The sequence below is a fragment of the Phyllopteryx taeniolatus genome, chromosome 4 (genome assembly GCF_024500385.1).
Source record: "Phyllopteryx taeniolatus isolate TA_2022b chromosome 4, UOR_Ptae_1.2, whole genome shotgun sequence".
Classification (NCBI taxonomy): domain Eukaryota; kingdom Metazoa; phylum Chordata; class Actinopteri; order Syngnathiformes; family Syngnathidae; genus Phyllopteryx; species Phyllopteryx taeniolatus.
The window spans coordinates 3231573-3257924 of NC_084505.1; the positions used below are offsets into that span (position 1 = coordinate 3231573).

General features: G+C 39.6%; 1 protein-coding gene across 6 annotated transcripts in view; it reads left to right on the forward strand.

Annotated features, from left to right (window-relative positions):
* The window catches only part of tenm3 (teneurin transmembrane protein 3), a 398597-nt gene that overhangs the window by 282200 nt on the left and 90045 nt on the right, over positions 1-26352 (forward strand). For all 6 annotated transcript variants that reach the window (XM_061772049.1, XM_061772050.1, XM_061772051.1 and 3 more), the window contains 9 exons: positions 3401-3547; positions 4350-4480; positions 4611-4699; positions 6761-6880; positions 8892-9024; positions 9439-9567; positions 17035-17166; positions 17235-17370; positions 18984-19127. In XM_061772049.1, the coding sequence (XP_061628033.1) occupies positions 3401-3547; positions 4350-4480; positions 4611-4699; positions 6761-6880; positions 8892-9024; positions 9439-9567; positions 17035-17166; positions 17235-17370; positions 18984-19127 (1161 nt within the window). The remainder of the gene's footprint in view (positions 1-3400; positions 3548-4349; positions 4481-4610; positions 4700-6760; positions 6881-8891; positions 9025-9438; positions 9568-17034; positions 17167-17234; positions 17371-18983; positions 19128-26352) is intronic.

Below are 26352 nucleotides of genomic sequence, written 5' to 3' on the forward strand. Positions count from 1 at the left end.
CTGGGGAGAGGGAAGTCTGGGCGTCCCTGCTAAAGCTACTGCCTCCGCGACCCGACCTCGGATAAGCGGTAGAAAATGGATGGATGGATGGATGGAGAGTGCCGTGAAAAAGTATCGAGCCCCTTCTCAAATTCTTATATTTTTGTGTAGTTTCCCCACATTAATGTTTGAGATCATCAAAAAAATTTAAATATCAGAGAAATATAACTCAAGTGAACTTAAAATGCTGTCTTTAAATGGTGATTTATTTCATTAAGGAAAAACAACTTTTCAAAGTTACCTGGACCTGTCTGAAAAAGTAATGGCCCCCTAAACCTATTGACAGTTTGGGCCATCCTCAGCAGCAACAACTGAAATCAAGCATTTTCTATAACTGACCATGAGTCTTTCACATTTCTGTGGAGATATTTTGGCCCACTCTTCCTTGCATAATTGTTCGAATTCAGCAAAAATGGAGGGTTTTCAAGCATGAAAGGCCCTTTAAAGGTCATTACCATTGCATGTCAATCCAAAACCTTAGATTGTTTTTAAGCCATTCAGAATTTGACTTGCTGGTGTGTTTTGGATTGTTATACTGCTGCAGAACCCAAGTGCACTTCAGCTAGAGGTCACAAACTGATGGCTGAGAATTCTCGCTCAGGATTTTCTGGTAAAGAGCAAAATTCATGGTTCCATCAATCACAGCAAGTTGTCCAGATTCCTGAAGGAGTAAAAGCAGCCCAACACCATCACACTACCACCACGTTAAGACTGTTGGTATGATGTTCTTTTTCTGAAATGCTGTGCTACGTTTACACCAGATGTAACGAGGCACGCACCTTCCAAAAAGCTCAACTTTCATCTTGCCAGTCCATATAATATTCTCCCAAAAGTGTTGGCAATCATTCAGATGTTTTTATTTATTTATTTATTATTATTATTATTATTTTTTTTCAAAAGTAAGAGGAGCCTTTATGTTCTTTTTGGTCAGCAGTGGTTTTCACCCTGGAACTCTACCATGGGTACCTTTTTTGCCCAGTCTCTTCATTATTGTGTCACTGACCTTAAATGAGGCAATGGAGGCCAGTAGTTCTTTAGAAGTTGTCCTGACTTCCTTTGTGGCCTCCTGGATGAGTCATCGCTGTTCTCTTGGGGTAATCTCTGTAGGCCGGCCACTCCTGGAAAGGTTCACCACTGTTCCTTGTTTTCTCCATGTAAGGATAATGGCTCTCCCTATGGTTTGCTGGAAACTTAAAGCTTTAGAAATGGCTTTTGTAACCCTTTCCAGACTGATAGATGTCAGTTACTTTATTTCTCGACTGTTCTGGATTTTCTTTGGATCGTGTCATTTTATTGCAGCTTTTTTAGGTCTTTTGTCTGTCTTGATTTTGTTGGGACAGAAGTGATTTTTTGATTCAACAGGTCAGGAGGTAATCAGACTTCGGTGTGATCAGCGAAAATTAAGCAGAAATTGTGATGAGCCACAATTAACTAATGATTTAATAAGGTGGGGGTAATTACTTTTTCACACAGGTAACTTTCAATTGTTCTTTTTTTTCATTTAAAAACAGCATTTTAAGTTCACTTGGGTTATATTTGTCTGATATTTACTGTACATTTGTCTGATGAGCTTAAACAAAGTCGGGAAACTATGCAGAAATATAAGAACTCGAGAAGGGGGCCAATAAATTTTCACGGGACATTGAGATTGATTTTATAGCATGTTATGTTTGGCTGCAGGCTATCCAAGTAGTTCATGTGAAACTACAACATTTCAGTTGTTTTCTGATATGGTTTAATCTATTGATTTGTCTTCTTTGTCGTTAAATTGTCTATTAGACTCACAGTTCATTTGTTTACAAAGGAACACATATTTTCACACATTGGGCTTGAACCAATATGGGTTTTTGAAGACAGGTGTTTTTTAAATACATGACACTGTTGCCAAATCACAGTATAGGGCCCTTTTTTGCACAAAGACAAGTCATATCAAGGCGTTAGATGTTTTCCTACTATTTTATTTTTCAGCTGAACTTAAATCATAATACAAAATACATGTTTTCAACTGCTGCGATTGGCTGGCAAGCAGTTCAGGGTGTACCCCGCCTCCTGCCCGATGATAGCTGGGATAGGCTCGAGCACTCCCGCGACCCTTGTGAGGATGAGCGGCTCAGAAAATTGATGGATGGATGTTTTCAACTGTATTATTCTGTAATTACTAATTCATAACACTTATAACAATCAATAATCACATTATCAAAGTAACTGGAAGGAATTGGCGCTATCACAATAGATTCCATAGAGCCTACAGTGGCAATTCTTAGTTAAGCTTTGACAAACATTTACAATTAAACCTCCAGCGAACCAAGTCAATTTGTACACCCAAAAGTGGCACAATTTGGAGCTAAACCAAAATTGTCTGTTAAAATATGCCCCAAGAGTGAAATGAAATCTTGGCGGTTGAAACATCATTCGGTGTGCCATCAAACGAGATGTCAACAGACCCTGTCAGACTTATAGGTCACAATAAAAGCTCAGAAAAATTACACATTTTTCATCGCGTAAAACTTGTATTGTTTCTATTTCACAACTAAACTGTATGAAGTATGACATTTTCTGAATAGTTATATGATATGTAAAAATATAATAAGGGTTATGGTGACGAGAGTGTGTGCCTGGAACAGATTAATTCAAGCCTCCCTATATCCTGTTTAAATCAAAACAGATTTGAAATTAAAACAACTCAAATCAACCTACATCATGGATTGAATTGTGGTCGACTTGGGAGGTTGAACTGTGATTTTAATGTTATACACATTGTTTGTTTATATTTATACTTTCCTTTACCATATTTATTTGACTAATCTGTTTACACAAGGCGTTGTACATTCCTGCATTTGATAATTGTTACATAATTATATCTTAAGAGAACGAATAAACTTAAACATTTGTCATGTTCTACACATTGCTATACATATATCTTTTGATTAATTTGAAAGCCCAAACCATTTTCTTTATCTCTTTACAAACCATTACTGTGGCGAGTATAGATAACTTCATGGTGTATTTTTAGATCATAAAAAATTGGCTCTGTTACATCAGCCAGACCCTGGAGGTGCCCTTAGCGTGTTGTAGGAGGATTTGACCCAACAGTGTGTGTAAAATCTTCAGTGCGCCCACATCATACGTTAAGTAGCTGCCAATTCAACCTTGGGCTCTTTCTGATGATGGCCTTAGTGCACTTTCTCGGGCTTTACTGAGGTGAGGGAAACACTCATCTTTCACAGCTGGTTTACTATTTCCACCAACTTTCCAAAATGTATATTGGTTGAAGCCTGTTTCACACCCAAGTGACCACTGGTAATCCTATCCCACTCACACTGGTCTAACTCTGGAAATTTATTTTTTTTGCCCTGTCCAGAGGGTTGCCCAGGTCTCTGCAACAACAATGGAAGATGCACCCTAGAGGCCAGTGGCTGGCACTGTATCTGCCAGTCAGGATGGAGAGGAGCAGGATGTCATGTAGCCATGGAAACCCTCTGTACTGATGGCAAGGACAATGAAGGAGGTATGTTCACATACAGAGTTAAATGGGTAAATAATAATTGTGTACTGCACAAATATATGGACAAACTGAATTGGAGCCATGTTACACAAGGCAAAACACAGGTCAACAATATATTTGAACTTGGTTGCTCCCAATAGTAAAGTGATAAATAACAGCTGAACTTGAAAATGGAACTTTAAACTGGGCACATTTTAGCATATAGCACAAATCCAAAATGTTCTACTGACAAACCCCTAAGGTGATGAAACGTCATGTTCAGAAGATCACTTGTTCTTGATGGGACTAGCCTGTGAAACAGTATTGTTTTGTGCCTGTAGTAACCTTGCAAGGCATACGGACCTGTGAAAACACAAAGTTATCTCAAGAAACTCTTTTTGTCATAAATTAAGAGTAGTCAGGTATTTCTACTGAACTAAACGAAAATAAACATCAGCATGTGCTGCACTAAATCACAGCATTAAAACCAAAAGCCATGACTACATCGGATGGGAATGTGAGGGATATATTAAGATCTGGACAGACAAGATGAAGTTAACAGAAGAGTGAAAAGAAATATGAGCTAAAGAGAGGTTGGTTATTTTTTGTGAGTGCGTGTATGTAAGCTTACTCGTAGGCTCAGGTGCCTGCTGACCAGATATACGCTTGACTTTTATAAACTCACAGGGACAAAATAACGGTCCAGATTTAATTACCTGACGTAACTCTTTCTATCACTTCTGACATTTGCCCATACTTCATATGAAAACTCCCAAGTCCAAAACTCTCCTCAGGGTTCAGAAAATAACTTGTTTTTGTGTTTCAGATGGCTTGACTGATTGTATGGATCCAGACTGTTGTCTGCAGCCCTCCTGTCAGAACCAGTTGTATTGCAAAGGATCACCTGACCCAGTGGAATTACTGAGCCAGTCCCCCTCTTCACTGGCTCCTCAGCAGGTTTGGACAGCCACCCAGAAGGTTTATTTCTAATCTAAGATAATTGGACGTTCTATTCACATTAAAGACAGGAAGCAGAATTTGTTGATTATTGGTCGTGGATTTTGATTGATTTTCTTCCTGTGGTTAGGCTGCCAGGTCTTTCTACCAGCGCATCCACTTCCTCCTAGGTCCCGAATCCACTCATGTCATATCTGGTGACAGTCCATTCAATAAAAGGTAAGAATCTGTCTCACGGTACACTGTAAGCCTTGAAAGCAAATCATTATCTCAGTAAATTGTATTCATTCAGAAATGCAGCTCGATTCCATTGAGCACATGGCACTGTGACACTGTTGGAAAAATCAGGGACACATTTTACATTGTCTTGTTTTCTTTGAATGGTTACACTGTAGCAATAAAACTGCATTTTAGCTGTGTCTAGTCCATGAAAGATACATTGAGATGGTTCATTTATAGAATATTTGAAGATGCATAGTATAGTAGCAGTAGCATAAATGTAATTCATAAATGTACAGACCCTTTCCAAAAAAAAAATATATAAAATGTATTTAATTTCCTTAATTCCATTAGAAAGGTTTAACTTTCATAGATTATAATTTCAAGTATTTATTTGTTTAATTTTACATAATTTGGGCTTCCAGCTCATAAAACACACAAAATCAGGAATTCAAAAGATTAGAGTACTGTGAAGAAATCACCATTTACTTCTCAGTTTTTGTAGGGAAAAACAAGAAATTAGGGTCACATTAAATCAATCAAAATATGGTACTTTCAAAACGATATGTTGATCTTCAATACTTGGTTGGGAATCCCTTTGCTTTAATCACTGCCTCGATGCACTGTGGCATTGAGGCAATCAGCCTGTGGCATTGCCTGGCAGTTATGGAAGCCCAGAGTTCCTTGTTGCTCGCTGTCACTTCTTCTTTGTTTGAGGGTCTGTTGGCCCTCATTTTCCTCTTGATAATACCCCATAGATTCTCAATGGGGTTTAGATTCGGCGAGTTGGTTGGCCAGTCAAGCACTGTGATGGCATGGGCATCAAAGCAGGTGCTGGTGCTTCTGGCAGTATGGGCAGGGGCCAGGTCCTGCTGGAAGATGATATCTGCATCTCCATACAGGTCCTCAGCAGAAGAAATCATTGAATCCCTCTAAAACATTGTGGTAGACTGTTGCGGTGACATTGGATGAAACAAAGCAGAGTTTACCACACCTGCACTGGACATTGCACCCCAAATCATGACTATGGATAGTTCACACTGGACCTCAAGCAGCTTGGCTTCTGTTCTTCACCCTTCTTCCTCCAAAACCTTGGATCTTGATTCCTGAATTCTTGATTACTTTCATCAGAAAATAGGACCTTGGATCACTGGGCAACAGTCCAGTCTTTCTTCTCCTTGGCCCAGTTGAGACCCTTTCTACGTTGGCTCAGGCTCAGAAGTGGTTTGATGCAAAGAACCCGACAGTTGTAGCCCATCTCCCGGATGCATCTGAATGTGGTGGTTTTTGAAGCTGTGACTCCCGCCTCATTCCATTCTTTCTGGATCTCTGCTAGATTCTTGAATCTTCTCTGTTTGATAATCCGCTGAAGCCCACGGTCATCTCTTTTGCTGGTGCATCTTCTCCTGCCATACTTTGTCCTTCCACTAGACTTACCATTGATATGTTTGGACACTCCACTCTGTGAACAGCCAGCCTACTTAGCTATGAACTTTTGTGGCTTACCCATCCTATGGAGGCTATCAATGATGGTCTTCTGGCCAGTTGTCAAGTCTGCAGTCTTCCCCATATTGAACCCAACTGAGACAATTGAACAATTGAATAGATGATTAGTGTGTGATACTCAGTTTAAAACATTGATGGCCTGCAAAATTTGGGCTGATTTCTTCACAGTATTCTAATGTTATGAATTTCTGATTTTGTGGGTTTTATGAGCTGGAAACACCAATAATCTAAAAATAAACAAATAAATACTTGTAATTGTTTAAATTGTGGGCCCTGAATCTATAATCTATGAAAGTTTAACTTTTTGAATGCAATTATGGAAATAAAAAAACGTTGCCATGATATTCCAATTTTTTGGAAAGGGTCTGTAGTCTCACCAGTGCCAGATGAATTTTTCAATCTGTGTTAGAGATTATGACAAAGGCATCACAGTCATTGCTGTCATGTAATATACTGTATGCAGTTGTGATTGCACATGATTCAACTAAGTGAAGTTGTTAAAAGGATTCCAAATTCAGGTTTAGCAAATAACACTCGTGATATCTTTTTTTCCAGCTTGGTGTCAATAATCCGTGGTCAGGTTTTGACAGCAGATGGGACACCCCTGATTGGAGTCAATGTGTCATTTGTCCACTACCCTGAACATGGATACACTGTTACACGGAAAGACGGCATGTGCGTATATATAAGCATATGAGTCTTTTTTTTTTTAATAAAAAAAAAATTAAAAAATTCTAATTTTTAAATTTCTGGGGGGCTGCCTTGTTTTTATATAAGTAAATGTCTCCCATGCTGAAACAGCCACATTTAAAGTCCTATTTTCAAAAGGTTATTAGTGATTTGCGTAACTTTTTTGAAATGCATTAGATTCACAATGATATAATCAATCATTGCACAATACATACTCACATGCACAAAAAAATATATGGCTTCATAATGAAATCCATGCAAACTGTAAACACTTAGGGTAAAATACAACCCCAATTCCAATGAAGTTGGGACGTAGTGTTAAACATAAATCAAAACAGAATACAATGATTTGCAAATCATGTTCAACCTATACTTAATTGAATACACTACGAAGATATTTAATGTTCAAACGTATAAACTTTATTGTTTTTTGCAAATTATCATTAACTTAGAATTTCATGGCTGCAACACATTCCAAAAAAGCTGGGACAGGGTCATGTTTACCACTGTGTTACATCACCTTTTCTTTTAATAACATTCAATAAACGTTTGAGAACTGAGGACACTACTTGTTGAAGCTTTGTAGGTGGAATTCTTTTCCATTCTTGCTTGATGTACAGCTTCAGCTGTTCAACAGTCCCGGGTCTCCGTTGTCGTATTTTACGCTTCATAATGCGCCACACATTTTCAATGGGAGACAGGTCTGGACTGCAGACAGGCCAGTCTAGTACCCGTACTCTTTTACTACGAAGCCACGCTATTGTAACACGTGCAGAATGTGGTTTGGCATTGTCTTGCTGAAATAAGCAGGGGTGTCCATGAAAAAGACGTTACTGGGATGGCAGCATATGTTTCTCCAAAACCTGTATGTACCTTTCAGCATTAATGGTACCTTCACAGATGTGTAAGTTACTCATGCCATTGGCATTAACACAGCCCCATCCCATCACAGATGCTGGCTTTTGAACTTTGCGTCCATAACAGTCCGAATGGTTCTTTTCCTCTTTGGCCCGGAGGACACAACCTCGACAATTTCCCCCAAATATTTGAAATGTGGACTCGTCGGACCATAGAACACTTTTCCACTTTGGATCAGTCCATTTTAGATGAGCCCAGAGAAGTCGGCGGCGTTTCTGGTTGTTGTTGATAAATGGCTTTTTCTTTGCATAGTAGAGTTTTAAGTTGCACTTATAGATGTAGCGTTGAACTATATTTACTGAGATTGGTTTTCTGAAGTGTTCCTGAACCCATGTGGTGATATCCTTTACACATTGATGTCGGTTTTTGATGCAGTGCCACCTGAGGGATTGAAGGTCACAGGCATTCAATGTTGGTTTTCGGCCTTTCCGCTTACATGCAGCGATTGCTCCAGATTCTCTGAACCTTTTGATGATATTATGGACCGTAGATGATGAAATCCCTAAATACCTTGTAATTGTACGTTGAGGAACATGGTCCTTAAACTGTTCGACTATTTACTCACGCACTTGTTCACAAAGAGGTGAACCTTCCCCCATCTTTGGTATGTTCCAAACAGATGTTTGATGAGCATTCTTCAACAGTCTTTTTTCCCACCTGTCCCAGCTTTTTTGGAACGTGTTGCAGCCATAAAATTCTAAGTTAATTATTATTTGCTAAAAACAATCATGTTTATCAGTTTGAACATTAGATATCTTGTCTTTGTAGTGTATTCAATTAAATATAGGTTGAACACGATTTGCAAATCATTGTATTCTGTTTTTATTTATGTTTAACACAACGTCCCAACTTCATTGGAATTGGGGTAAATTCTTTGGAATTGCGGTAAATTCAGACACCTCCTTCGGACCTTTCGTGGCCTAATATAGGTTTGGCTGAAGTATCACTCAGCTATTCTTCATATTTCGTCACTTGAATGCTCCAAGTTTTAATATTTAAAACAGCTCAGCTGAAATTGGTCTAATTACCAAATGTTTTTCATTTGAATTACTGTGTATTCCAATTCAATGTTCTACAGGTTTGATTTACTGGCCAATGGTGGAGCATCCCTGACATTAAGTTTTGAACGTGCTCCGTTCCTGACCCAATACCGAACTGTGTGGGTGCCTTGGAATGTATTTTATATGATGGACACTCTGGCCATGAAGAAGGTTAGCTTTGTCAATGTTTATTATGGCCTCGGGCTTACAAAGTACAAAATGAGCTTTATAACAATTCTTTCTATTTACACAGTTTTTTGAATGAGCTATGTAATCCAACAAATCCAACTGATTTTTAAAAAAATGAGTTAAAACCTATTTGTTTGTTTTTTTAAACTGTTATGCAGAATACATGGAATTTGGAACACTGCCTTTTGTGTAACTGGAAAAAAAATAGAAAAACGTTTTGTCATTGTGTTGCTTTGTTCAATAAAATCCAGATTATTATTTATTATTATTATTATTATATCTGTAAATTGCATTGACTACCTACGAAAATGAACAAAGACAGTATATGCCTAATAGAAAAGCGTTGCATAATCAGTGAAGTAAAGGAAAAATCTGACTCCCAAATGTCTGTTTCAGGAAGAGAATGACATTCCCAGTTGTGACCTGGGTGGTTTTGTCAGGCCCAGTCCTGTCATTGTCGCACCCCCCCTGTCTATATTCTACAGAAGTTCACCTGAGGATGGCCCCATCATACCAGAAACACAGGTCAGAATAATTGAATAGGAGGCTAGATGAACATATGTGGCAAGGATTTGGTCTTGGTTTCCCTCTGTGAACAGATCTGACATTTTAACGTGATCAAATTTAAATGTTAATGAAGAGCAACAAAATAACTGCATCTATCAAGCTTGCATGCCCAACTTGCATAAACATGATGACATTTATCTTTTTCAGCATATCGTGTTGACTTTTCAATGAATATTCAAAAAGAAAAATCAGGTTCAGAGCAGCTCATGTTTATATTCTTATTCTGAAAAAGACTCACTGCAGACATCTGTCTGTGTTGCTGTTTTGTAAGCGCAGTAGAGGTTGCAAATTTTAACTGATTTCATTCTCTTTACGGGAGCTATGCTGTTTTTCACACACATTCACGAAAAACTATTCAAAACAGATTGAAAAATTTTATTTCCGAAAAATGATCAGTAATTAACATATACAAATAAACATATTGAAATAATAATAAGATGTTTTTTTCTTTTTTTCTTTTTTGTGGCCTTAATATTTGGCTAGATGAAAGCTACATAATTCCTATCAATTATATGAAGACATAAATATACATTCTTGTATCTTAACAATACTGCATTCAACAGGAAGGGAGTTATGGTTTTCCTGTCGAGTTTAAATTGGTGGAAAAACTTTCCTTAATTGAGCTGCTAAATTTAAAAAGCTTGGGTCCGGAGTGGCAGCACGGTGGGCGACTGGTTAGAGCGTCTGCCTCACAGTTCAGAAGACTTGGGTTCACAGGTCCCGCCTGTGTGGAGTTTGCATGTTCTCCCCGTGCCTGCGTGGGTTTTCTCCGGGCACTCCGGTTTCCTCCCACATCCCCAAAACATGCATGGTAGGTTAATTGAAGAATCTAAATTGCCCATAGGTGTGAATGTGAGTGCAAATCGTTGTATGTTTATGTGGAAGCGACGCCTGCGTTACTTCTGGTTGAGTGTAATTTTAATAACAGAGTTACAAGTCAAGCTATTTTTTCTATGAAGGGGCACCACGTCACTTTTTATGTGGATAAAATTTAGGAAAAGTGACGAGAAACCTTTTATCAGTCTCGTAATCTGAAGGTTGCTACACTTTATGAAATTTTGGTAAGAGTTCTAGACGGCCAGAGGTTTCTTTCCTTGAACCCAAACACACAACAATGCAGGTAGTGAATTTTATAGAAAATGTAATGATCTAACATGTGGAACTACAGGGATACAATACAGAAAAACACAAAACAAACAAAGTAGACGAACATTGGCAAAGGAAACTGACTTGTGATGTGAGACTGGTAGAATGAGCGTGTCGTGAATGCATATAGCTCGGGATTCCTGTTCTCGTTAATTTCAACCCAAATATGCACTAATCTGTACTTTTAGTAGGCCGCAATGTCGGATTTATGTGTCTTGAACACGACTGAGGCATGCAGGTCAAGCTTCCAGTTGTTCGGCTGGCCCGGTCCGCACGGGGAACAGCTGGAGCTGGCGGAAAGGAAGAAGAAAAAAAAAAAAAGGAGCCCAAAAAGTTCCCAGGGAGGATGGCCGGAGCGGCCGCGTTGTGCTCGCTTCCGTCCCCCCGGGGGCGGGCTCAGGCCCCAAAAAAGGGTAGCTCGGAGCGCTTGCAGGATGCTCTGCCGTCGGGGATGGTCCGATGTGTCCTTGCCACCTAGTGGTGAGGTGGACGTCCTGCCTGGGCCAGTCTTCGGCAAGCTGGTCAGATGAGACAAGAGCAGACTCTGAGAGAGCATAGCTCCGGCCTTTTTATGGCCGGAGCGAGACAAAAGGGGGTGGTCCCCCCCCCCCCCCACACACACTTTCTTTCCTTTCCCACCACCTTCGGGACCAAAAGGGAAGCTGGACTGCCTCTGAGTGTTACTTTTCCATTTTAAGATTATTTCATGGTTTAAAACCAGTGGAATAAAATATGAATTATTGGATTTAAAATAACGAGACCATTATTCAGAGTTCTATTGTGACACGCCCATCCTCTTTAATACCTGTCATGAATGTTTCAAATGTTATGTGATTGTTGAGAACACTAATATTTGCAATGTGGCATTTGTTTGGTGTGGAGTGAAACATTTCATCTGGTTCAGTTGACAAGAGATTCGACATCAGACATTCAAGTTTGCAGAAAAACAGACACTAGTGGCGTTCATGTAAAGTTCTTAAAATAGTAAATCCCAGTCAAGTCCGGTAAAGACTGTGGTTAATGAAGCCGCATCTGCAGTGGCGTTCCATCGCCTGTGGGTGTTGCGAGCAACCCCTCCATTGTCCCGGCTGGACTTGCCAAGTCTCGCACCGGCGCAGCAGGCAGGAGACGCCTTCGTTGGTGAGAGTCTGTGGGCTGGCTGGTGGTGGAAGTTCATTAATTTAGCATTCTGGTGCAAAACTAAGTATCTTTTGTCTCCGCTTTGATGCTCCGGGTTCTGGTAATTCACTTAGCGTCGGCGTGCAAAAGCAAATGTCTGTTTCTTGCTTTTGATGATCCTGGCTTGTGATTCACTTAGCGTCTGTATGCAAAGTTGAATCTCGCCACTCCGTGGTCGTCTACCTCGGCGGGGAGAGTGGCGGTCGCCGGAGACTGGTGGCAGTGTATGGCAGTGGTGCTTGGTGTCATCTTTTCATGGCGTGTCCGTTACAAACCTGAACCAGCCAATCGCAGGGCACACATAAACAAACAACCATTTACACTCACATTCACACCTATGGGCAATTTAGACTTCAATTAACCTACCATGCATGTTTTTGGGATGCGGGAGGAAACTGGAGTCCCCGGAGAAAACCCACGCAGGCACGGGGAGAACATGCAAACTCCACATAGGTGAGACTGGATTTGAACTCCGGTCCTCAGAACTGCGAGGCGAATGTGCTAACCAGTCAACCACCTTTCCGATGTGACGGTGACAAATTTCTAATAATACCCCCACAAACACGCATACACACACACACACATTTCCATACAGACGTGCACGTGCATTTCATTTCCTCATTGTCGCCACCAATTCAGTCCACGCTGTTGCAGCTTTCACCCTACAATCGAAAAAACCTCAGAAAAAACTTGCTGCTTGAATAATCTTTTTTAAAATCAGGAATTAAAACAAAAAAATAGGACTTGTGTCCTTAATGTTCAAGCAAAAACACACAACACACAACAGTATGACAGGAACAAAGGTTATTTTTTTAATTTTTTTTTATATATAAACATTGATAACTTTGCATTCCTTGCAGGTCTGGCTGACTGTATTGACCTTATATTTTATCTCATCAATTCTTATATTACAAAACAATATAAATTCCATATTATGACAGTGTGATCGCACAGTGTTTTAACTAAAGCATTCTCATACGAAATAATAATTTTCCGAGTAATAATTTTTTTTCAATGATGAACTGCATTACAAAACAACCCAAAAACATTTACGCAGTGTCCCTGAATGCACCTCGCTCACCCAGGCTGCTGCGACGTGCCTGCTGTATGTAAACATGAATGGTGTTTGCCAAATACGGCGTTTATCCGTGACATATGAAGGCTCGTATATAGTGTGTCCAGACAGGTTTTGTCCTGGAAGTCCCTAGCGAAACCTGGCACACTTGAATGAAAATGAACTTTCATTCGAAAACTGTTCTTTGTTGCCAGAATGAGCGCGTTCTCAATAACGTTCATCAGGCAGAAATGAATTAAGTTCAGGTCACGTTCACCCATGCAATGGATTATTCCTGATAGAGCCTTATTTTATCATTCCTGAGAAGATTAAGATTATTATTAGTTGTGGTAGTAGTTGTAGTCGTAGTTTTTGTATTTTATCATAAAGCAGCATGTTCTTCTGTCAAAGAAAAAAAAAATTCTTGAGAAAATAAAATGTGTTCTTGTGTTGTCTTCTAATAGTTTCAATTTTTATAGTAATATTTTATCTGCGTAGTGTTGCTGTTTGCTCACTGCTGCAGTGAGTGACTTGTCAAAATCTGCAAGGTTGCATTTTTGGGGGGCAATTGTGATACTATGTCCCTTCAACTTTTAAATAGCAAGAATACAGTATACATTTTACCATAGAGTTCAAATTATGAAAAACACCCAAATCCTACTGCATTGCTGTTAGCATATCTCATTCTGGCGAATGTTTTTTAATGTATTAATGTTGGGTACAGTAGGCTATTTGTGACATCAGACTAATTTCCTTGTCTCCCCTTGCTCAAGGGCAACTCAACAGTTGTTAGGGGTCAGGATGCAGTTTAGAACTGCAATTTTTTGTTTTTGTTTATATGTACAGCGAGATTCAAACAGTGACCCTCCATTCCAAATTCCTTTTGGTTGAATTACTGCTGCTAAATGCATGCATTTTTTTTACTGTGCCTCACTTTCTCAGTGGCTTTGTTAGATGCTTGCCCTCACATTCCAACAGCTCGGCGCTATTGATATCACAATATGTTGTTTTTACTCTGTTTTATAAGACTGGCAACTGCTCACCCCATTCAGGTTAACACATTTACCATTCCCACTGTCTTTAAGCGCATCGAGTTAAAATGATAGAAGTGAAAATGAAAATGTCGCACATTTATAACTAATTGATACGAAATTCATGGTGAACATTGTAACGGACACACCATTAACCCCCAATCTCGTGCTTTTCCGCATACCTGCCTCGGCTGCCCCGCTGAGCCCGTCTGCGTACACAAGAAGCCTGTTCCACTTATCAAAGGAGATGCACGGGAGACTTAGCTTCTCACATGGACGCTAAATTCATCACCAGGCATTCTGAATAATCTAATCATCAAACCCCCAGCTGCATGCAATGTCATTGCATGCTCATTCCGCCTTCAGCCTCCTTCTACCAATGTTTGTCTGTCCTTTGCTTTGCTTTTCCCAGCATTGTTCCCCTGTAGATTCCCCTGTTCGATTTCATTACATTTTCTATAAAAATCCACTACCTGTATCATCTTTTGTGTGTTTGGATTTAACAAAAGACCTCTGGTTATTGAGAACTCTTATCTAATTCCTGTAGCAACCTTCATATTAGGAGACATAGAGGTTTTCGTCACTCTGTCCTGACGTTTTATACATCTAAAAAGAGACGTGGTACCCCTTTTCGAGATAAAATAATTTGATTTTAACGCTGAAACTTAAAATCACGCTATACCGGAAGTAACACAGGCATCGCTTCCGGCTTATTCTTTTCTCCTAAATTAATAAAATTTTTATCCAAACCAATATACGCTACAACATCAACAGATCAAGGAGAAACTGGTATGCTGTGTGTGTCATCTAAATCAAAGCAGCCCTTCTGCTTGTCCTTCACCTGCAGGTTCACCTGATAAAATATGTACTTGAACATGCCTTCAAAGATGTAGCAGATGCGAGGACTCTCCCCTGCTGTAGGAGACATTACGTGAAAGGATGTTTCAAGTGCAGCTAGATTTCATTACCAACAGACTTGACCATGTTTTCAACTAAAAATTAACAAAACATGGCTACCTCTGACTGTTTATATAATTTTATTCATTTAAATGCATGGCAGATAATAAAAAAATATTCTTCCAATTTTGAGTCATGTGCACTGACTTCCTGCTTTACATTATGATCATCCATCCATCTATTTTCTATACCATTTATGGGTCATTTTCATATAATTTGAATAATAACGGTAAATACACTTGTTTAAAAAAATCTTAATTCAGGAGTTCTTTTTCTGCCACCTTGGTTTTATAAGTATAAATGTCTATCATGCTGAAATATCCACACTTTAAGTCCTATTTTCAAAACGTTATTGATGATATAAGGTTTTAGGCATTCATATTAAAGCCAATTCTTTATTGACAGAGAAAATGGTGGTGGTCCATTGAAATTTGCTTTTTAAATAACGGTAAAGACATAAACAGCTTCATAAAAATTGTCTGAGTCGCACAATTTACATTTGTTGCCCCTCAATTTCTGTGAATACAAGTGCATAAATGATCCATGCATAAACTAGTCATTAAACCCATTACACTCTTGTCTTCATACACTTGTAATAACGGAAAAGACATTCTTGTTCATTCATTCATCTCTCTGAATATCTGCTGTCTGCTTTTGTATAAATGCAAAATGGCTGCCTCATCCTGGCACTTAAACTCACAGATGCCTTTGGTGTATTGCAACAACAGAATGAGACTCCCTCCAGTGACATTAACGGTAAAGACAGCTTAAGTGACAAAGATGGAAAATGTGTCAAAAAAACAGAAAAAGGAACTCTGAAGACACTAAGAAGAAGAATCATGTTTTATTGTCATGAACATGCATGCATGCACATGAAATTTGTTCTCTGCATTTAACCCATCACAGAGAACACATACACATGTTAGTGGAACACACTGGAGCAGGGGGCAGCTGAAGCGCCCGAGGAGCATTTCAGGGTATCAGTGTCTTGCTCAAGGACACCACAGCCATGAGTCCGGGGTATGTTGGTGGATGGTCCAGTTGGGGTCTTGAACCTAGGTCCCCCACGGTGGCAGGCAATGATCTTAACCATTGGGCCATTGCTGCTAAGGAGCATTTGTGCTAGTTTTCATGGAAAAGGCATATTAAGCAATAGGAGAAAAACCCTATGTATCTAAAAATGGAATTAGCATCTTCAGAAAACATGTTGCAAATCCATCCATCCATTCATCAATCCATTTTCTGAGCCACTTCTCCTCACTAGGGTCGCGGGCATGCTGGAGCCTATCCCAGCTATCATCAGGCAGGAGTACACCCTGAACTGGTTGCCAGCCAATTGCAGGGCACATACAATCAAACAACCATTCACACTCACATTCACACCTACGGGCAATTTAGAGTCTCCAATTCATGCATGTTTTTGGGATGTGGGAGGAAACCGGAGTAGCCGGAGAAAACACACGCAGGCACGGGGAGAACATGCAAACTCCACACAGGCGGGATTGAACCCCGGTCCTCAGAACTGTAAGGCTGACGCTCTAGCCAGTCGACCACCGTGCCGCCATGTTGCAAATCATGAAACTTAATATTGGACACCTAACGGTAAACACATTTTTTGCATTAAAAGGTCTTTTTTTCTGAGAAAAGATTCTGACCTTTTGATGGATAACAACTGCCAATAATTAAAATGATCATACCAGTAAAATTTTTATTTTCAAAAGGAAATTCAGTGAGCCGTGTCTTTTCCGTTATTGATCAAATTATATGAAAATGACCCTTATCCTCATTCGGGTTACAGGTGAGCTTTGAGCTCACTTTGGGCTAGAGGTTGGGTAGACCCTGGGCTGGTTGCCAGGGTGCATAATGATCAGTGAAGGTTTATTTTTTAACTTCTTACACAAAGCTGTCAAAATTTCCCTCATAAAAAGGTTATAGTTGAACTGTACAATTAAATTAACTACCAGCAGAGGATGTCAATAAAAATCTTATTAGAAAGATAATTACCCCTCGTATGAATTCATAGTGTGAATATTACTATTATTTAATTTGAATCTACAGGTTTTACAAGAAGAAACCGCAATACCTGGCAGTTATCTCAACCTGAACTACCTGAGTTCAAGAGCTGCAGGATACAAACCAGTCCTCAAAGTCACCATGACACAGTCATCAATACCTTTTAACCTGATGAAGGTGAGATAATGGAATATATTTGTGAAGATATGTTAACGCAAACACAAACCATCCATTCTCTTCTCCAGGTTCATCTGATGGTGGCCGTGGTGGGACGTCTCTTCCAAAAATGGTTCCCGGCTCAGCCAAATCTTTCTTACACTTTCATTTGGGACAAGACAGACGCTTATGGCCAACGCGTTTATGGACTATCAGAGGCAGTTGGTGAGTTTCTTGCTTATAGTTTCAGTTTCTTGCTTCATCCTGAGAGTAGGCGGATTTTTCTATTCCTACCCTATTACATTGCTGGCATTTGGACAATAATAAGCAGCATGCTGTTTTGATGTTTAGACGCTCGGGTTACTCAAAGTCCAATTATATTGCATCTCTTAGTGCCACCATTAATTAATTTTTTTAAATGTATTAAAACAGGGCTGCTGCTTGAAACGGTTGTACTGTTTTGCTTTCATTTTGTGTTTCACCACATTGTGTAATTGTTCATGCAGATAGCGTTATTGTTGATTCTAGGCTCTTAAGGATTTATAGCTGCATCCTGGGAAACTCTCCAAAATGAGAACCAATGTACATTGTTAACTTATGAAGGACTATGCAATTTAAAGATCTCCATGTGAGCAACACTGTTTAATTCTCTGAAATCCAACTAAGCATTGAGTGGTGGTGTAGTCAACACATCCAGAACTTTAAATTATTTTCTTTAATTTCACAGTAAGGAACTTAAAAATCAATTTGATGGTAAAATGGCTTAAAATATGGAGGACAATATGCACCTATATCATTGCAATAGAAATTGTCGACTACCTGTGCAACCATCACCTTTACCATAACGGCAAACATTATGGTCGATAATTGTTTCCACTTGTACAGTTTTTGTTTTTGTTTTGTTTTGTTTTCTTCTACACACAAAGATGAGGATATATAGTGACAATAATGTAGTGGAACATACCCCTGCACACAGCCAAGTCAAGACACGAACAGGGAAATGGCTCTCACATTATGGGGCTTTTAACCTTCTGACACCTTTATGAGTCTAGGAAAAAATATTCTGCTGACATCCCGTCCAGTGAGTTATTGCATTCAATTGCCTGGGTTATTGGATTTGACATAAACAATATTTATGACTGTTTTGTAATGCTACTCAAATTAATGCTCACAGGTTAAAAACACATTACAATAGGAAATCTACTTACTGCTAATACTTTACTTATCAATCATACAGTACTGTCCCACCAGTGATTAATAAGTACGGTATATCTATCTGCCCATCCATCTGTCACTCTGTCTGTCTCTCTGTCTGTCTGTTTAGTTATCTATTAACGCATGAAGATTACACTGCCAGTTTAAGCAAGTGTTTGTAGTGCATTTCTCATACATTAAGTTCCCTTTCTGTTGATGGGGCGTTTTTCTGACTATATTTACTGACTAGTTGCATTTACATGCAATTCACAAAAACAGAGGCTAATTGCTTTTGTTTTTTTCCTTTTTAGAATACCAAATGCATTTCAATTACTATTATGAATAAATGAGTAAAAAAATCCAAAATTAAATACATTTTGACTACTACTACTGTGTGTGTGTGTGTGTGTGTGTGTGTGAAGCGGGTGTGCATACCACGAACTCCCATGGAAAACCAACAGCAGGAGTCAATACATGCTATAAAAGCAGACAGATGGAGGATAACACTGGTCTTCTCCATGTTTTTAAACCAGTGGTGTTTGCTTTGCTCTGACTCACTGAAATCAAACTCAAATATTTATTTGGTGAGACCACAGGCCATGAAACAGCTGAATAACTGAGCCTGACCACGATTTGTCCCTTAGTGTCGGTGGGGTTTGAATATGAGTCCTGCTTGGACCTGATCCTGTGGGAGAAGAGAACAGCCGTTTTACAAGGCTACGAGATGGATGCTTCCAACATTGGAGGATGGACTCTCGATAAACATCACATTCTGGATGTACAAAATGGTAGGTGACTTGAGGGGAATCAACAAAGGATATAAATTGTCACATACAAACATTTGTATACAGTACATAAATACATTTACTGTACATTCATTTAGGGCAGCAGTGGTTAAAACTGTTGGGACTTGATTTTGGATTGGAGGGCCAGGGTTACAAATCCTGCTGTGGATGAAAATATATTTGGAAACTAACGGGTTAAGTTCCTGCAGAAAGCCCAATACTCCAAACCTCATGAATAGTTCACATGCAATAATATTGTAAACATCAAAGAGTTCAAGGTTTTATTGGAACGCTTCATGATACACAATATTTTTTGTCATCTTATTATCTGCCAGTATACACAAATCATTAGATCTGCCAACCCTTGAGCAACCAACATACAACTGACCATGAGAAAAACATGGCGAACGCAAATTCAATCCAGGATTCAGACACTGACCTTGTGACTTGTTGATACTCATTGCAAAACAGATTGATATTGAAAACTTAAGCCTTTTGAATTGAACTGGTAAATCATTATAAAATGGTAGAAATGCTGTCTCAACGCTTGGTTGCCTGAGGCTTTAAAATAGCACTAAGCAGGTCCAAGAAATGTCATGTAAATTTGACACACCACAAAGAGTAATGTTAACAAGCCTGCCATGTTTGAATAAATGAAAAAAATCCCTAAGTATATAAAATTAGGTTTCAAAACTTGAATAATAAGGGCCACTTCTCAGTTCTCAGACGCTATGGGCATGTCAAATGGATGTGCCAAAAGGAATCAAACATACTGAGTGGGTGATAGCTTATACCATGTAAAATCACGTTAAGAGGCTCAACTTCAAAATCGAATGGTTATTGTGGACTATAATCATAAAAATAAGCACACAAGTCAACTTACCCTAAGTTGTTGGTGACATAATGTCACAGCCGAACACGGCACCTGACGACCAGGTAGTTAGACAGTCGGCACTGCCCCCAATCAGTAGTATCAAGTTACCCACGAAGCCATATTGTCTCTGGTGAAAGTTTAGAAAACTATCCGTCTTAAAATGCGCACTGCAGAGTTGGCTGGTGGTGTTTGATGTTCAGCTTGCCATCTGCGTGTCTTTAAAAAGTCCAACGATTGCTTTTTTATTTCCTCATTTTTTGGGAGCTTAAAAAAAACGTCACCAAGCTGTTCTGTAAATTAAGGCATTCAGTGAAGACGTATTTTCAGGGTGTAGCCATCGTTAGCTTGCTAACTGCAAGCTGGAGTGGTAAATGGGCCTTATTATGGAAGCTAAGCACAGCTAACTCACAACTGAACCCAGCCAAACAACATGACGTCACTTTGTACTTATGTAGTGGGGGAGGGAAGTCGCGCTGGAAAGTATACGCCCCAGCGCCGCCCACAAAATCAGAAAAATTCAAAGGGTGAAATTGATGCTTAAGCTATATCTCAACAATTCAGCAGTATATTATTATGTCTTTGCATATGTTTTCAGCACTTACTGTATCTTCAAACATCCATCCATCCATTTTCCATACCGCTTATCTCACTAGGGTCGCGGGTGTGCTGGAGCCTATCTTGGCTATCTTCGGGCGAGAGGCGGGGTACATCCTGAACTGGTTGCCAGCCAGTCGCAGGGCACATATAAACAAACAACCCATCAATCCATTTTCTGTACCGCTTATTCTCACTAGGGTCGCGGGCGTGCTGGAGCCCATCCCAGCTATCTTCGGGCGAGAGGCGAGGTACACCTTGAACTGGTCGCCAGCCAATCGCAGGGCACATATAAACACAGCATGGGCTAGCGCATTTTGTGGCTCCGGCATAAGGTCTTGGCTCCTCGCGTCATGAAACACGTCACTTCTGGCTCACGCTGGTTCACCGCTGGCTCACAGTTGGCTCACAGCCTGCTCGTCTCGGCATATCAAGGCATATTCGACTTGTTGCTAATTCCACGACATCATATGTGCTTAGAAACAGCTTGTTGTTTTTGATAATGGTGAATATACAGTATTGTACATTAATACGTGTAAGTGCCATCCACATCGTAATACATGCGTCAGTCAAATAAAACATTGTGAAATCTTGGCTCTTCGCGGCATAATGACGTCACTTGTGGTTTACCGCCGGCTCATCTCGGCATATCGAGGCATATTCGAGTTGCTGCTCATTCCACGACTTCGTATGTGCTTAGAAACGGCTCGTTGTTTTTGATAATGGTCAATAAACAGTATATGTATAACTACAATCATCCAAAATACCTGCTGTTGGCCCATATGATGATACTATTTTTTACTCTATATGTTTGAACGTTAGAATTTATGTTTTTATTTTTACCTTCGAGTATTGATTGTGTATAAAGTCTCTTTGGGCATGAAGAGTTTAAGATCAATTTCATAGCCTTTGAGATTATTGTTCATTTAGTGTACAGAGGAATTGTTATTGATTAAGACGACATTATGTAAGTATTTGTTTATTAGCCATGGTGTATTCCTTATTATGCCGAGAGCCATCAATGGCTCAGAGCAGCTTGGGCAATAATGGCTTTTTTTTAAGTAGTTGTCAATATACAGTGCTGTATATTAATATGTATAAGTGCAATCATCCACATCTCAATAAATGCTTCAGTCAAATAAGAATTTTTTTCTCATTTTCATGCTCCTTTAATTGCCGCCTCATCGCAGCACAAAATATGCCACTTCTTCAGCCGTGACTCACTCGCCGGCTCACCGCCTCACTCTGGAGTATTTTGTTTCGGTTATTGGTAGCGATGTTGTGTTATGTTGATGATTTGAAAATGAAACAACTGGCAAAGCTTTAGACCAGTGATTTTCAACCAGTGTGCCGGGGCACATTAGTGTGGCATGAGCGCTCTTCGTGTGTGCCGTGGGAAATTATAAAATTTGACGTAATTGCTCAAAACATTTTTGATTTACAAGAAATAATGTATCTTTGTTCATCTATTTATACTTTCAGGCATAGTGACAGACAGAACAACAAATAAATGCTCTTCTGTTAGATGGCAGGAGGTACCGTACATACAGTAATTAATGTATCCACTTTTTGTGACATTTTTGTTTGTTGGTGTGCCGTGAGATTTTTCGATTATAAAATATGTGCCTTGGCACCATAAAGGTTGGAAATCACTGCTTTAGACAAATAAAGTGTTGCATTTGATACTTATGTTTCCAAATTATTGTGAGCTCATTAATTAGGTAATTTGAGGACATTTCAGAAGTCTGTATCAAACTAGTAGCCCTTCACATTAACTGTACTCAAGAAGTAGAAGATTTAATTATTTGATTTCAGCAGGTATTTTGGATGATTGCTCTTATACAACCCCAATTCCAATGAAGTTGGGACGTTTGTTAAACAAATAAAAACAGAATGCAATGATTTGCAAATCATGTTCAACCTATGTTTAATTGAATACACTACAAAGACAAGATATTTAATGTTCAAACTGATAAACTTTATTGTTTTTAGCAAATAATCATTAACTTAGAATTCTATGGCTGCAACATGTTCCAAAAAAGCTGGGACAGGGTCGTATTTACTAGACTTCACACCAATTTGATCAGGCTGATCGGTATCGGCCGATATTTAGCATTTTATGCTGATCGGCTGATCGGCTTTAATGTCGTAATTTGCCGTTCCGATCTATGACGTCATTGATCGGCTCTGCAAAAGACATTTACTCCGCGTCGCCACATTCACAGTATATTTGAATCCAAAAGCTAGTTTATTTTTAGCCTTGTCGCCTGTCTTTTGACGTAGTACTGGAAATATCTGATGGCCAAAGAAGTTATTTAAAAATAAATAAATATATAAATAAATAACCTCGGAGGTGTGGGACAGACAACAGGTCGGAGACAGGCAACACGTAATGCCCGGATCAGACAACAAGACAAATTGGCTCTTTCACGATTGCACTGTCAGACTACTGCAATAAAATCATGTATTCCACATCCCGTTTTTTACGCTCATTTATCTTGTCAACTCAAATGCGACCGGATACACTCATTACCGTGGCGACGACAACAAGAGTGGAGCGAGCCGACGGTATTATAAGGACAAAATGGGGAAAAACGTGTGTTGGTGGTCACCGGTGCTCAGGACAGGAGAGGACGTTCGTTTAAGGCTTGCTTGAGGTATGGTCACATACTTTTAATACGATACGGCTCACAAGCAGGCAATAAAATCTTATGTAGCCTAGCAAGCTCGCGGTAGCACGAGCAGTTGGAGGTAAACATGCCGCCATTCTGTCGAATCATGCTCTAAAGTTTCGGAGTTGGTGAAGTAATTTCATTAAAATTAAAGTAATTTAATTACAGTAAGTTAGCACCTTTATTTATGTTGTAATGTTGGTTTGACTTGACTGATTAGAATACTCGATCTGACGAGAGCAGTGATTTCCAACCTTTATGGAGGCAAGGAACATATTTTACCATTGAAAAATCTCACGGCACACCAACAAACAAAAATGTCACACAAAGTGGATATATTAATTACTGTATGTATGGTACTTCCTGCCATCTAATAGAAGACCATTAATTTGTTCTGTCTGTCACTATGCCACACTGGAATAAAGAGAGGAACAAAGATACATTATTTATTGTAAATATAATTTTTGGAGCAATTCAGTACACAGGTATATACAGTAAATGAACAGGTCATTTAAACAGACACATTCCTCCATCTTGTGATGGGATTGGTGATCGGTTATCTTTTTTTTTAACTCGGTGATCGGACCCAAAAATCCTGATCGTGTAAAGGCTAATGTTTACCACTGTGTTACATCACCTTTTCTTTTAACAACATTCAATAAACGTTTGGGAACTGAGGACGCTAATTGTTGAAGCTTTGTAGGTGGAATTCTTTCCCATTCTTGCTTGATGTACAGCTTCAGCTGTTCAACAGTCCCGGGTCTCCGTTGTCATATTTTATGCTTCATAATGCGCCACACATTTTCAATGGGAGACGGTCTGGACTGCAGACAGGCCAGTCTAATACCAGCACTCTTTTACTACGACGCCACGCTGTTGTAACACGTGAAGAATGTGGTTTGGCATTTTCTTGCTGAAATAAGCAGGGGCGTCCATGAAAAAGACGTTGCTTGGATGGCAGCATATATTTCTCCAAAACCTGTATGTACCTTTCAGCATTAATGGTGCCTTCACAGATGTGTAAGTTACCCATGCCATTGGCACTAACACAGCCCCATACCATCACAGATGCTGGCTTTTGAACTTTGCGTCCATAACAGTCCAGATGGTTCTTTTCCTCTTTGGCCCGGAGGACACGACGTCCACAATTTCCAAAAACAATTAGAAATGTGGACTCGTCGGACCACAGAGCACTTTTCCACTTTGCATCAGTCCATCTTAGATGAGCTCGGGCCCAGAGAAGCCGGCGGCGTTTCTGGGTGTTGTTGATAAATGGCTTTTACTTTGCATAGTAGAGTTTCAAGTTGCACTCACCAATGTAGCGCCGAACTGTATTTACTGACATTGGTTTTCCGAAGTGTTCCTGAGCCCATATGGTGAAATCCTTTACACACTGATGTCGGTTTTTGATGCAGAGCCGCCTGAGGGATCGAAGGTCACGGGCATTCAATGTTGGTTTTCGGCCTTGCCGCTTATATGCAGTGATTTCTCCAGATTCTCTGAACCTTTTGATAATATTATGGACCGTAGATGATGAAATCCATAAATTCCTTGCAATTGTTCATTGAGGAACATTGTCCTTAAACTGTTAAACTATTTTCTCACGCACTTGTTCACAAAGAGGTGAACCTCGCCCCGTTTTGCTTGTGAATGACTGAGCAATTCAGAGAAGCTCCTTTTCTACCCAATCATGGCACCCACCTGTTCCCAATTAGCCTGTTCACCTGTGGGATGTTCCAAACAGGTGTTTGATGAGCATTGCTCAACTTTCTCAGTCTTTTTTGCCACCTGTCCCAGCTTTTATGGAACGTGTTGCAGCCATAAAATTCTAAGTTAATGATTATTTGCTAAAAACAATAAAGTTTATCAGTTTGAACAATAGATATCTTGTCTTTGTAGTGTATTCAATTAAATATAGGTTGAACACGATTTGCAAATCATTGTTTTCTGTTTTTATTTATGTTTAACACAACGTCCCAACTTCATTGGAATTGGGGTTGTACATATACTGTAGATAGACAACTATCAAAAACAACAAGCTGTTTCTAATCACATTCGATGTCTTGGATTGAGCAACAGGTCGAATGGAGACGCAACGTCTTTTGAGTTCAAGAAGAAATTCCCCAGCATATGCCTCAATATGAGCAAATGAGCTGGTGGTGAGCCAGTGTGAGCCAGCGATGTGAGCCGGCCATGAGCCAGTGTGAGCCGGCCGTGAGCCGGTGGTGAGCCGGCGGTGAGCCAGGGTGAGCCGGCGATGTGAGCCAGCAAGTGAGCCACAGCTGAAGAAATGCCGTATTTTCTGCCACGATGAGGCGGCAATTAAAGGGGCATGAAAATGAGAAAATATGTCTTATTTGACTGAATCATTTATTAAGATGTCGATGATTGCACTTACACATATTAATATACAGCACTATACATTGACAACAACTTAAAAAAACAGCCATTAGACATCGGATGCCCAAGCTGCTCCGAGCCATCGGCATAATAAGGAATACACCGTGTCTCATGAACAAATTCTTACATAATGTCGTCTTAATCAGTAAGAATTCCTCTGCACACTAAATGAACAATAATCTCAAAGGCTATGTTGAGAAAATGATCACATTGCCACATAGAAAATGTATTTTAAAATGAAATTGATCTTAAACTCTTCATGGCCAAAGAGACTTTATACCCAATCAATACTCCAAGGTAAAAATAAAAACATCAATTCTAACATTCAAGCATATAGAGTAAAAAAATAGTATCATCATATGGGCCAATAGCAGGTATTTTGTATGACTGTAGTTATACATATATTGTTTATTGACCATTATAAAAAATAGCAAGATGTTTCTAAGCACATACGATGTCTTGGAATGAGCAGCAAGTCGAATATGCCTCGATATGCCGAGATGAGCAGGCTGTGAGCCAACTGTGAGCCAGCGGTTAGCCAGCGTGAGCCAATAGTGATGTGTTTCATGCCGCAAGGAGCCAAGACCTTATGCCGGGAGCCACAAAATGTGCCAGCTCTTTCTCTATAAACAAACAACCATTCGCACTCACATACACACCTACGGGCAATTTAGAGTCTTCAATCAAA